At 41.2% G+C, this 12,425-nt stretch overlaps 1 protein-coding gene across 44 annotated transcripts in view; it reads left to right on the top strand.

Annotated features, from left to right (window-relative positions):
* Positions 1-12,425, top strand: part of LOC105479800 (dystrobrevin beta) — a 311,471-nt gene that overhangs the window by 111,032 nt on the left and 188,014 nt on the right. For all 44 annotated transcript variants that reach the window (XM_071076351.1, XM_071076350.1, XM_071076349.1 and 41 more), the window contains one exon: positions 2,540-2,706. In XM_071076351.1, the coding sequence (XP_070932452.1) occupies positions 2,540-2,706 (167 nt within the window). The remainder of the gene's footprint in view (positions 1-2,539; positions 2,707-12,425) is intronic.

Genomic DNA, 12,425 nt, shown 5'->3' with positions numbered 1-12,425 from the left:
AGTTTTATGTCCAATTGATTTTCATAAAATCATTTTGTATTTGCTATACCAAGTAGAAAGAGCCTCACTTGTCAAGATATATAAGATATATTATTATCCATATGCCTATGAACATTTTATTGTGACTTTTATGAAGTATATAATTTATTGATTACATTCTTAATGTATGTGGTTTATAGTATTTTTATCAGAGACAGAAATGTTATAAAATAATTAAAATATCTAGAAATAAAAGGTTACCTATCACACTAATATTTTTCAGTATGTCAGTTTTAATGGTGAGAAACAAATTATAAAATTATGGTATTTATGGTTTTTTTTGGTTTGGGCTTTATGAAGTTCATCATGAATTATATTGACATTATATTGACATAACTATGCATAAGGAGAAATATTTATTCACGTAAGCAAAAGTTGCACTTTATACATTGATTTACTAATCCAAGTGTATGGTATAGAAGAAGGTAACTACTAAGTGATGCACTTTACCAAAATAATACTTTTACCAGAACCTGAACAGTCCTTCTCTTTCTTATTTATAATTGACCCAACACACTTGTTAATTTTTTCATCATTCTGGTTCTCTACTTTTCCACCTGTCACCCATTCCACTGACTAAGGATTGGCTCTTGACTGGTTTGGAAGAGAACACAGGAGAATCACATAGACATATTTGTTCAACCCAAATTATCAGAATGTATTTGATAATTTAATACTAACATACATGTATCTTTTAATATTAACCTAAATTACTTAGAACTATAAATACTGGCTGCACAGATGTTGACCTCATTGACGTTTGCTGAGATTGAGGGAGACCTGTTCTCTGGAGGAACTACACTAGGCTGTATAGTTAATTTGAACACATGCTCTTAATTAGCATTTCCAGCATTCCTTAGAAACACTTTGATGGCAAAAAACTGAATTTCTTAGAAGAAGTAATATCCTTTGGATTTCTCATTATTGAGTTTAGTTTTCTTTTAGTCCCTAGTGATAATGTTATATAATCTTGCTATATAGTTTTTCTCACCTCATACTCAAATGTTTTTTGAGTCTTGATTCACTAGTTAATATATATTTTTGGAAGCAGGTCTAGAAGTCCCTATAATTGAAATAAGATTGTGGTCTTTTTTTTTTTTTTTTTTTTTTTTTTTGAGACGGAGTCTCACTCTGTCGCCCAGGCTGGAGTGCAGTGGCCGGATCTCAGCTCACTGCAAGCTCCGCCTCCTGGGTTCACGCCATTCTCCTGCCTCAGCCTCCCGAGTAGCTGGGACTACAGGCGCCCGCCACCTCGCCTGGCTAGTTTTTTGTACTTTTTAGTAGAGACGGGGTTTCACGGTGTTAGCCAGGATGGTCTCGATCTCCCGACCTCGTGATCCGCCCGTCTCGGCCTCCCAAAGTGCTGGGATTACAGGCTTGAGCCACCGCGCCCGGCCAAGATTGTGGTCTTATATATATAATGCTAGAAAGAGTTGTTCAGTGAAGATTTGAGTATTCTATCCCTCTTTTCATTTTCTTTTTTTTTTTGTTTTGTTTTTGAGACGGAGTTTCGCTTGTTGCCCAGGTTGGAGTGCAATGGTGCGATCTTGGCTCACTGCAACCTCCGCCTCCCAGATTCAAGCAATTCTCCGGCCTCAGCCTCCCGAGTACCTGGGATTACAGGCACACACCACCATGTTCAGCTAATTTTATATTTTTAGTAGAGATGGGGTTTCTCCATGTTGGTCAGGCTGGTCTCAAACTCCTGACCTCAGGTGATCCTCACGCCTCGGCCTCCCAAAGTGCTGGGATTACAGGCGTCAGCCACCACGGCTGGCCTATCCCTCTTTTCTATTAACTTCCTTTTCTTGCGTTCAGAGTTGAATTGTCAGAGAAAACAATTATGCTACCAACATTTAAAAGTATAAATAGTGATCTGTAACATACAGTTGTGTATTGCCCTTGATAGTACACTGGAATGATTAGATTAGAATCAGTAGTCTGTGTTGAATTTTTTTTCTGATGTCTTAAATCTTTTCTTTTCTTTTCTTTTTTTTCTAGTAAATGGTTAGTTAGACTAGCAGACAATTTAGATTCTTTAGTTGTAATTGTGTTTTGTTTTGTTTTTGAGACAGAGTCTTGCTCTGTCACCCAGGCTGGAATGCAGTGGCGTGATCTCCACTCACTGCAACCTCTGCTTCCTGGGTTCAAATGATTCTCGTGCCTCAGCCTCCTGAGTAACTGGGATTACAGGCATGTGCCATCATGTCCAGCTAATTTTTTTGTAATTTTAGTAGAGACAGGGTTTTGCCATGTTGTCCAGGCTGGTCTCGAACTCCTGGTCTCAAGTGATCCGCCCACCTCAGCATCCCATAGTGCTGGGATTACAAGGGCGAGCCATCGCATCCAGCTCTAATTTTGTTTTTACCTTTGTTTTTATATTAGATTTGGTATTCCTCTGTATTGACTTTATTCTCCAAATGAAAATTTATTCTTTCTTCTTTTATTCCATCCCTTCTCTCCTGCCCTTTTTCTTCCCCTTTTCTCTCCTGTCCACAAGTCTTCCATCCCGTGGAGTGCTCCTACTGCCGGTGTGAGAGTATGATGGGTTTCCGGTACCGATGCCAGCAGTGCCACAACTATCAGCTCTGCCAGAATTGCTTTTGGCGTGGCCATGCCGGTGGCCCTCACAGCAATCAACACCAGATGAAGGAGCATTCCTCTTGGGTAATGGCTTTGTGTTTCATCTGTGTCCCTGAATGTTAACCTGTTTTATCAGTAACAGCACCTGGGCCAGTTTCCTCATGGATGCCTACCAAATAAGGATGTGGTGTAGTAAAATCTTAACACTAATATTTATGCCAGGGTTGCAAAAATGTTGTGCTTCCTCACTTGATTTTAAAAGCAGAATTTTAAAAAATTCCAGGAAACAAAGACAGTACGTTTGAAATGGTCTCTTTTATTCAGTAAAATGGAATGTTGCAATGCTCTCTTTCCTAAGTGAAAAGTGGGTTTCTTCTTATTTTAAAATTGTACAGGCCAGATGCGGTGGCTTACGCCTGTAATCCCAGCACGTTGGGAGACTGAGGCAGGCGGATCATGAGGTCAGGAGATCAAGACCATCCTGGCTAACATGGTGAAACCCTGTCTCTACTAAAAATACAAAAAAAAAAATTAGCCGGGTGTGGTGGCTACTTGGGAGGCTGAGGCAGGAGAATGGCATGAACCCGAGAGGCAGAGCTTGCAGTGAGCAGAGATTGTGCCACTGTACTCCACCCTGGGTGACTGAGCAAGACTCCTTCTCAAAAAAAAAAAAAAAAAAAAAAATCTTAAAGTTCTTTTTGCAAGCAAAATTTCCTCACATTTATAGGGTTTAAATGTTGCAAGGAAAGTTGTAGAAAATAGAAGAGTTAAGTATTTATACCTGTAAAGTTGGAAAAAACATTGTATTTTACGGCCATTGCCACATTGGTGTCTTTACCTTCAAAAGTAGTTTTTAAAATAATAATATCTTGGCGGAAGTCAATATCTGATTTTTCTGTGGTTCTTATAAATTATGTAACATGTTTATCATCAATTATTTTCCTTCCTTTCTCTCAGTTTATTTCCAGAGTTTTAAAAATGCCATATTTTCCTTCCAAAACGTTGCTGCAGCCTTTGTTTTAAAACCTTTCCTCTAGTTTTTGTTTGTTGGTTCGTTTGCTAAATGGTAGAAAAACATGTAAGGTCAGAAGTATAATTCAGGATCTAGGTTCTTTAGCCTGGTTATCCTGTTGGCCTTCAAGTATTAGAAAGCTTTAATAACCAGTTTTTATTTTCCCTTCGGTTGTCTTAAAACTCAACCAAGAAAAAGCAAATAAACTCACATCAGGAATTAAAGAAAAAAACAAAACAAACTTCAGCCCACATGTACACTTAACTAGTTCTTTCATCTCTGAAAATCTGTTAAAGATCCGTTTTTTGTTTTTTGTTTTTTTTTACTGGATAGGTTTCTGTTATACTTAACGATAACATATTGTTAAACTGAATATCGTATCCTGGGTCTTGTTGTGTTGTGAATTCCATTTTTTTGGTGGCTGTTGTGTTGAAGAGCCACTTTTAAAATCCAAAAAAAAAAAAAAAAGGAAAAAACACAGTAGTTTCTTTTCTTTTTCATTGAATAAAGATAATTTACAGATTTTCAAATTGTTTCTTTTTGCTTTCTTAAAAGTACAGGTACTTCACTATGTTAATTGTTAATGTTTTTTCCACTTTGTGTGTGTGTGTGTGTGTGTGTGTGTGTAGAGTCTTAACTCTTTACACTGGGATAGTTTTTGCTGTTTTACCTTTCATGATGACTGAGTTTGCTGGTATATTTCTAGTGAAAATTCTCATTATGGATGTTGGGGCTAGAAGAATGGGGAACTTCTTATTCCCCCTGGTTTGAACTTCCTCATTTGACTAACCTATAACCCTTTTAAAAATGGGGATTTTGCATTTATTTAGAGACAAGTGACTGATACTGCTTTATGATTTGCATGTTTTCATCTACTCTTGAATATTTTCATTGGGTTATACAGAAAAGTCTACAAATCACAAATGAATTCTTACATTTCTGTTTGACCCTCACAGCACTCTTGTGAACTAGATCTTATTTCCATGTGTTGTTATTCTTATTTCAGTTTCTTTGTTTTATAAATTCTTTTATTTTTGTTAAAGTGACTTAATTTTTTTAAAAAAATCAAGTATTGTTATCCCGCATAATTTTGAAGCTAGTATGATAAACGTGTCAGTTCTGAATTTTGATGGATGTGTGCCTTGCATATGGTAGATGTATACTGGTAAGGTCTTTTAGCAGTATGTGTAGGTGTCTGGATGTAACTTCTTTTCAAAGTTAAGATTCTGTATGTGCCGAGCTCTTGCTCTTTGAGGAAGATGTGGTTGAATTTTGAGGTTTGAGCAAAGAGGTTTCCAGCTAACAAAAAGATGTGCTATCAATTTAACAGTAATTTCTTTGCGATTGTCAGCTGTGTTTATACTGATATTTTGAAAAAAGTTTCTATATGCTCACACGTGAGTTTGAGCGTGTGTTTAACCAGCTGGCATATGAATTTTCATTGTAGATGTGATATGTGAGTTTTAAGTAGTACCTGGAAGTTTATTTTGATTTTTGCAAAAATTTCTGTTGAATGTTTTATCTCAGTAACTATGCAGTATAATTTATTATTTTAGTCCTTGGTCCATTTTGTTTGCCTTTGTTAAAAAGAAAATGCCATGTGGTACCATATCTAAGATTCATCCTGTCTGTTCATTCTTTCATTCAAAATTTATTTTTTAAGCACCTACTGTGTGCCAGGTCCTGTAAGAGGTATTTGGGATACATCTATGAACAAACTAGACAAAGACTCCTGCCCTGTGGAGCTTAAGTTTTAATGAGTGTGAAAGAGACTGCTGGAGCTTGTTAGCGTTACTCTTTTCCTATTCTTGTTGGCACCTGTCTAGACTACACATTTCAGCCTTCATGTAGCTAAGTGGAACCATGTGAATAGTTCTTGCCAGTGGAATGCAAACAGAATGATAGGTGTCTTTCCAGAAGAAGACAGTTAATAAATAACAGGGTGCCTTCTCTATCCTCTCTGCTATCTTGGTGTAGAGAATGTCATTAGGACCCAGCGGAGGGTGAAACCATTAAGCGAAAGGAAACTGGGTCCTTGAATGATGGGTGGAGAAGAATATCCAGCAACCCACTTGACTGTGATAGGGGCATGATAAGAACTTTGTGTTAAGTCACTGAAGTTTTAGTACTAGAAGTAGATTTCTGTTAAAATCTTAAAATGTATGGCATTGTCTTAGCAGTCATGTGGCACACTTGATGAGGAAACTGACAATGGAGAGGGAAAGTCAGAAACCCATGTTTGTATATAGTGGTAACCAGTTTGGTAAATGTGTCATCTGTGATCATTTGGAAGGCACACCTCACACCCACCGGGCTGTAGGTCAAGTGTTGGAAAAGATCAGAATGTGAGACTGTTAATGGTAAGGTGACATAGGATAGAGATGAGTTCAGAAAGAATTGGCTAGTGCGCAAGCAATAAATGAAAGGGACCGGAGAAAGCTCTGACTCTTGGGGCAGTGAAAGGAAAAACAGACTACTTCCAGACCCTAGAGAGAAAGCAAAACAGTTGAGAAAGGCTTTAAACAACAAAGTCCTAGTAGACCTTCTCAGTTGAAAAAGGTGACTAGTCCTATAGCAAAGATCAGATTAAGGGTATGGGCTCTTGTGCTTGGCTGCTTATCAGAATCCCCTTGGTTCTGCCTGCAGAGATTTTGATTTATTGGTCTGAGGTACATGAAACCCTGTACATAGACTGTTTTTAAAAGTTCCCGAAGTGGGCCAGGTACGGTGGCTCACTCCTGTAATCCCAGCACTTTGGGAGGCCAAGACGGGCAGATACCTGAGGTCAGGAGTTCAAGACCAGCATGGCCAACATGGTAAAACCCTGTCTCTACTAAAAATACAAAAAATTAGCTGGGCGTGATGGTGGGTGCCTGTAATCCCAGCTACTTGGAGGCTGAGGCAGGAGAATCGCGTGAACCCGGGAGGCAGAGATTGAGTTTGCAGTGAGCCGAGATCACGCCATTGCACTCCAGCCTAGGCAAAAAGAGTGAAACTCCATCTCAAAAAAAAAAAAAAAAGAAAGAAAAAATAAAGTTCCCCAAGTGATTCTATCATACAGTCAAAGCCAGAAGCAACTGACCTTTTTCATATGGCCTCCAGGTGGCTTCTGTTAGTTGAAAGCAAGCGGCAAAGAAATACATTAGTCTTAGGAAAGAACTTTTTGTGTGTGGTTACTGGCACATGGAATCAACTGGAAACAAATAGATCAAAGGCCTACTAAGTTTCTGAGGGAATTACATTGGCAAAGAAATTATGAGACTGAACTGAACAAGCCCTTAACTATTTGAGCTATAAAACTACTATTTAAAAACAAAAAAAACACACACACACAAAAAAAACAAACCTCTGAGAACTTGGCCTGGCAGGGTAGGTTGATGGGTTGTGAAGGTTGTGCAGCCCCTCTGGACGGTATGCCAGAGCCCACCTGGCCAAGAAGGATATTGGGTAAGGAAGAAGCTCCTGCTCCGGCTCCACCATTGTATATTGGGAGCAGGAAGGGAAGGTGTATGTATATATATTTTTTGGCGACGGAGTCTTGCTCTGTCGCCCAGGCTGGAGTGCAGTGGCGTGATCTCGGCTCACTGCAAGCTCCGCCTCCCGGGTTCATGCCATTCTTCTGCCTCAGCCTCCCGAGTAGCTGGGACTACAGGTGCCCGCCACCACGCCCAGCTAATTTTTTGTATTTTTAGTAGAGACGGGGTTTCACTGTGTTAGCTAGGATGGTCTCGATCTCCTGACCTCGTGATCCACCTGCCTCAGCCTCCCAAAGTGCTGGGATTCCAGGCATGAGCCGCCGCGCCTAACCTGGTGCAGATAGTTTTGCGTTTTTAGTTCACAGATTACATCTTAAGGAGTTCCACATGATCTTTATGAAGAAGACTATGCCATATCCAGAGATCCTGGATGCACCGACTGAATCGGACTGCACGTGTTCTGCCTGGACATGTGTGGCATGGTGGGAGGAGGCAAGTGTGCTCTGTGTATAAGAAAAGGGAACAAAAAGGTACTTGGTGATTGAAGTTTCGCTAATATCCATGGTTTCCTTTGCTTAAATTCCACTGGAGAGAACTAGTCATATAGTCCTATCTGGCCACAAGGACGGCATGTTGTATATTATATATATATCACTTCTTAGCCAAGGCAGTTTGAAGCAGGTGTGCCTCTATCTTTACCCTCCACTGCCGATATACATTGACCAAATGGAATGGTCTCCAGAGGAACTGGCTGAGGCAGAAGTCCTCAGATGGAGGAGGCTGGGCACCTGCTTGGATGGAGCAGAGCCCTTCTGCCAACCTAATGGGACTCTAACGTGAGCAGATTAGCAAGTGGAATCAGGAACATAGGGCTGGGGAGATTGGAGGTTGAATATGGAAGTCATATAGGCCTTGTTGAGAAAATGCGATTTGAGCACACTTAGATGTTTACCAGCAGAGATCTGGGGAAGAGCAGAGGTAGTGTTCAGTGTTCAGGCCCCAGGGTAGGGGTATACCTGTAAATCCAGGGAAAGAAGCCAGCATGGCCAGAATGCAATGAGCAGGGGAGCATTGTAGGAGACAAGGTGAAAACATTAATGTGGGCCTGTTGACCATTGTAAGGACTTTTACTCTGAGTGAAATGAGGAGTCTTTATAGGGTTTTGAATAGAAGAATAATATGATATGATTTATATTTTTAAATGATCAGTCTAGATGCCATGTAAAGAGTAGACAGTAGAAAAGGAAGAGAGGAGCAGAGACCATTTAGGAGAAATTCTAATGATAATTAAAACAAGATATGGTAGGACAGTAGTAGAGATTGTAAAAAGGATTGAATTACGATACGTTGTATAAATCAGCCTAATGGGTTGGATGTGGCTTGTGAGAGTGGAGGAGTCAAGGAAAAGTCCTTAGCATAGAAGGATGGAATTGCCATAGACTGAGATGGGGAAGGCTGTGAATGGAGAGCGTTTAGATGTTAGGATCAAGGATGAACCTCGATTCACCCTTTGTTCTGAACATGTTGAACTTAAGTTTTATTAGATATCCGTCCGTATGGAGTTGTTGAAGTCATTGTATATGGTGAGTCTAGAGTTGAAGAGAGAAGTCTGAGATAGAAGTATAAATCTCGGCGTCATTGGCCTATATTTAAAATAGCCATGAGACTGGGTGATACCACTTATACCATGAAGAGAATGAGTGAAGATAGAGAAGGAAAAGGAGGAGTAAGAACTGACCCCTGAAGCTCTTCAATATGAGGACATCTGGGAGAAGAGGAAGATCCTGCCTCCGGTGAGGTGGGATGAAAGCCAAGAGAGTGTGTGTTCTGGAAAACAAGTGAAGAATATGTTTGGAGGAGGAGGAAGTAATCAACTGTGTCAAATGCTGCCGACAGTCAAGTGATGAGTAAGAACTGACCCTTTGTCTAACAATGTGGAGATTGTCTGGAGAACAGTTTCTGTGGAGTGGTGGGGACAAAAACCCAGTTCAAGTAGGTTTAAGAGGGAAAGTAAGTTTAAGAAAGATGGAGACAGCTAGGATAGGTAAGTCTCCTAATGAATAAATGAGTATCTATTTCTGACCCATTTTTTCTTCTTCTTCTTTTTTTTTTTTTTTTTTTTGAGACAGGAGACCACCTCTGTTGCCCATCTGGAGTGCAGTGGCATGATCATGGATCACTACAGCCTTGACCTCCTGGGCTCAAGCAGTCCTCCCACCTCAGCCTCCTGAGTAGCTAGGACTACAGTCATGTGCCACCATTCCCAGATAATTTTTGTAGAGACAGGGTTTCGCCATTTTGCCCAGACTGGTCTCAAACTCCTGAGCTGAGCTCAAACCATCTGCCCACCTCCTCCTTCCAGAGTGCTGGGATTACAGGCATGAGCCATGGAGACCAGCCGTCCAACACCATTTCTTTCTTTCTTTCTTTCCTTTTTCTTTCTTTTTTTTTTTTTTTGAGGCGGAGTCTTGCTCTGTCACCCAGGCTGGAGTGCAGTGGCATGATCTCAGCTCACTGTAACCTCCACCTCCCAACTTCAAGCGATTCTGCTGCCTCATGCTCCTGAGTAGCTGGGATTACAGGCGCCCGCCACCATGCCTGGCTGATTTTTGTATTTTTACTAGAGATGGGGTTTCACCATGTTGGCCAGGCTGGTCTCGAACTCCTGACCTCAGGTGATCCGCCCACCTCAGCCTCCCAAAGTGCTGGGATTACAAGCATGAGCCACTGCGCCCACCATTTCTAATAGTTCCTATTGGAATTTTAGAAGACTCATTAATTCCACTTCACTTTTCCTCCCCACAAGATGAATTAGGCAAAATGGTAGTCTGTTTGAGAAAGTGGTTTTAATTGTGGGGAAACAGTGGACTTGCCAGTAGCCCCCAAATGAAATATACCCCCACCCAACTGCTGGCATTTCCAGCAGGGAGCAGATCCTGAACATTTGTGGATCTGGGTGGAGAGGAGAATGTATGCTTTCTGTGGAGTGTGCAGATCCCAAGAAAAAAGGGAGAGGAAGGGGTTGATCTAGGCATGTTCAATTCCTTCTCTAAAACCAACCAGTCTGATTAGGAGAGGAGTGAGTGAGGGTCAGAGAGTCCCTCTACTTGGAAATAAGAAAGTGGACAGTAACTAAATATTAATTTTTGTATTCAAACATGCAAGGTTATATCAGTCTTCTTCTTTGAGACACTTGACAAATATTTGAGTAACCTTGCCATCAGTACTGTGGTGTTCCAGTGACTCTTGCTGCATAATAAGCCACCCCAAAAGTTAGTGACGTTAAACACCGATCATTTGATGACACCTGCAGATCTGGATGGGTGGAGGGTTGGCTTTTCTCTGCTCCATGCCATCTGGGGCCTTTGCTGGGGTGATTGAAATACTAGGGTTGGGGGATGTGGCTTGAGTGACCGGAGGGTTCTTCCCTCCCATGTCTGACTGCCCTGGGATGGGGAAGGCCGGGATCTGCCAGAACAGACACTGGGGCCACCTATGTGTGGTATCTTAATGTGGCTTGTGCTCTTCACCACTTGGCCGCTGTGTCTTAAGAGACAGCGTCCCTACAGGAGGCACCCAGACAGCAGTTGTCCAGGAGAGCAGGGCCAAAGCACAGGCCTTTCACCCCTGGCTGTGGGAGGTGTGCAGCCTCACTTCTGCTGTGTTCTGCATTATGTGAGGAGTCACTGAGGCCAGCCCAGAATGAAGGGGAGGAGAACTGGACTCCTCTCATGGTGCTGGTGATGGTCGTGGGAAGGTCACACTGCAAAGGAGCCTGTGTGATGGAGAAATTGTTGCAGTGATCTTCTGCCCGGTATCTGTTTGGAAATTACAGTCTGTCCCACATGGGATAAAGCCTTGTAATCAGAACAAGGGTTCCCACATAAATGGTTAATTTAGCTATAGTGATTATCATGTTTTCCTACTAAATTATACTTTTTAAAGTAAGACTTTATTAAAACAACTAACTATAATATTTACTAGGATTTTTATTACCATATTTAAATAGGTTAGTTTTTTAAAGTAAAGTATTTTGGATATATAATTGTGGGTTTTTTTTTTAAATCACTATTAAATGATCTTTAACCTTAACCTTCCTTTTCCTTGATCTGGGCATACGTGCGTTTCTGATTCACTTGAAACCAAACTCCCTCCATGCCTGCCTACTTCCTTCCCTCCCTCCCAAGCTCCTATTAATTGTGTGGTAAAATATATGTAATATAAAATTTACCATCTTAGCCATTTTTAAGAGTACAGTTCAGTGGCATTAAGGACATTCACATTGTTGTGCAGCCATCACCCGCATCCATCTCCAGACCTTTTTCATTTTTCCCAACTGAAACTCTTCAACCTTTCTTTTTTTTTGAGATGGAGTCTCGCTGTGTCACCAGGCTGGAATGCAGTGGCGTGATCTCAGCTCACTGCAACCTCCACCTCCCAGGTTCAAGCGATTCTCCTGCCTCAGCCTCCCAAGTAGCTGGGACTACAGGCGCGTACCACTATGCAAGCTAATTTTTGTGTTTTTAGTAGAGATGGGGTTTCACCACATTGGTCAGGATGGTCTTGATCTCTTGACCTCATGATCCCCTCAGCCTACCAAGTAGCTGGGACTACAGGTGTGCACCACCACGCCAGCTAATTTTTGTGTTTTTAGTAGAGACAGGGTTTCACCATGTTGGCCAGGATGGTCTCAATCTCTTGACCTCATGATGCACCCGCCTTGGCCTCCCAAAGTGCTGGAATTACAGGCGTGAGCCACCATGCCCGGCCTTCAACCTTTCTTGATATGCAAGGAAGGCTCATAGCAAACATGCCTTCTTCTCTGCCTTTCATTCAGATCTCTGCTTCCTTGGTCTTCACTTTACCAAGATGGATCTGACTGATCCCATCTAGTTACTCCCTGGCAGGAAGTCTCTCTCTCTGTATGTCCATTTATACAAAATACGCTTGTACTGCAGATAGTTAGTAGAGGGCCTTCATGGAGGGTAATTGTGTAACTGACTGGTCGATGGTATGGAAATTTCACCTTTTTTCCCAGCAGATGGCAGAGTCCACCTCTGAACAAAGTTACTTATCGTGTTCTTCAAAATCTTGTATAAATGAGCAAGTATTTTGGATTTCTTTAACAATCTCTGTTAAATGATATTGCTTTACTTAAGAAAATGTTAATGGACAGCTTATAAATGTGCAGCATAGTTGTTTGGGCATTAGTGGTAGCAAAAGTAAGCCGTTTAGGGAATCAGAGCAAATTTTCTTGTGACAGACCTGGATCAATTAAGATTGTTGACTTACCTTGGTCAGAAGCAATGTTCAGT

Source organism: Macaca nemestrina, chromosome 13, assembly GCF_043159975.1.
Source record: "Macaca nemestrina isolate mMacNem1 chromosome 13, mMacNem.hap1, whole genome shotgun sequence".
Classification (NCBI taxonomy): Eukaryota; Metazoa; Chordata; class Mammalia; order Primates; family Cercopithecidae; genus Macaca; species Macaca nemestrina.
The sequence above is the reverse complement of the archived record's forward strand: the minus strand, read 5'-3'. Positions and strand labels throughout refer to the sequence as shown.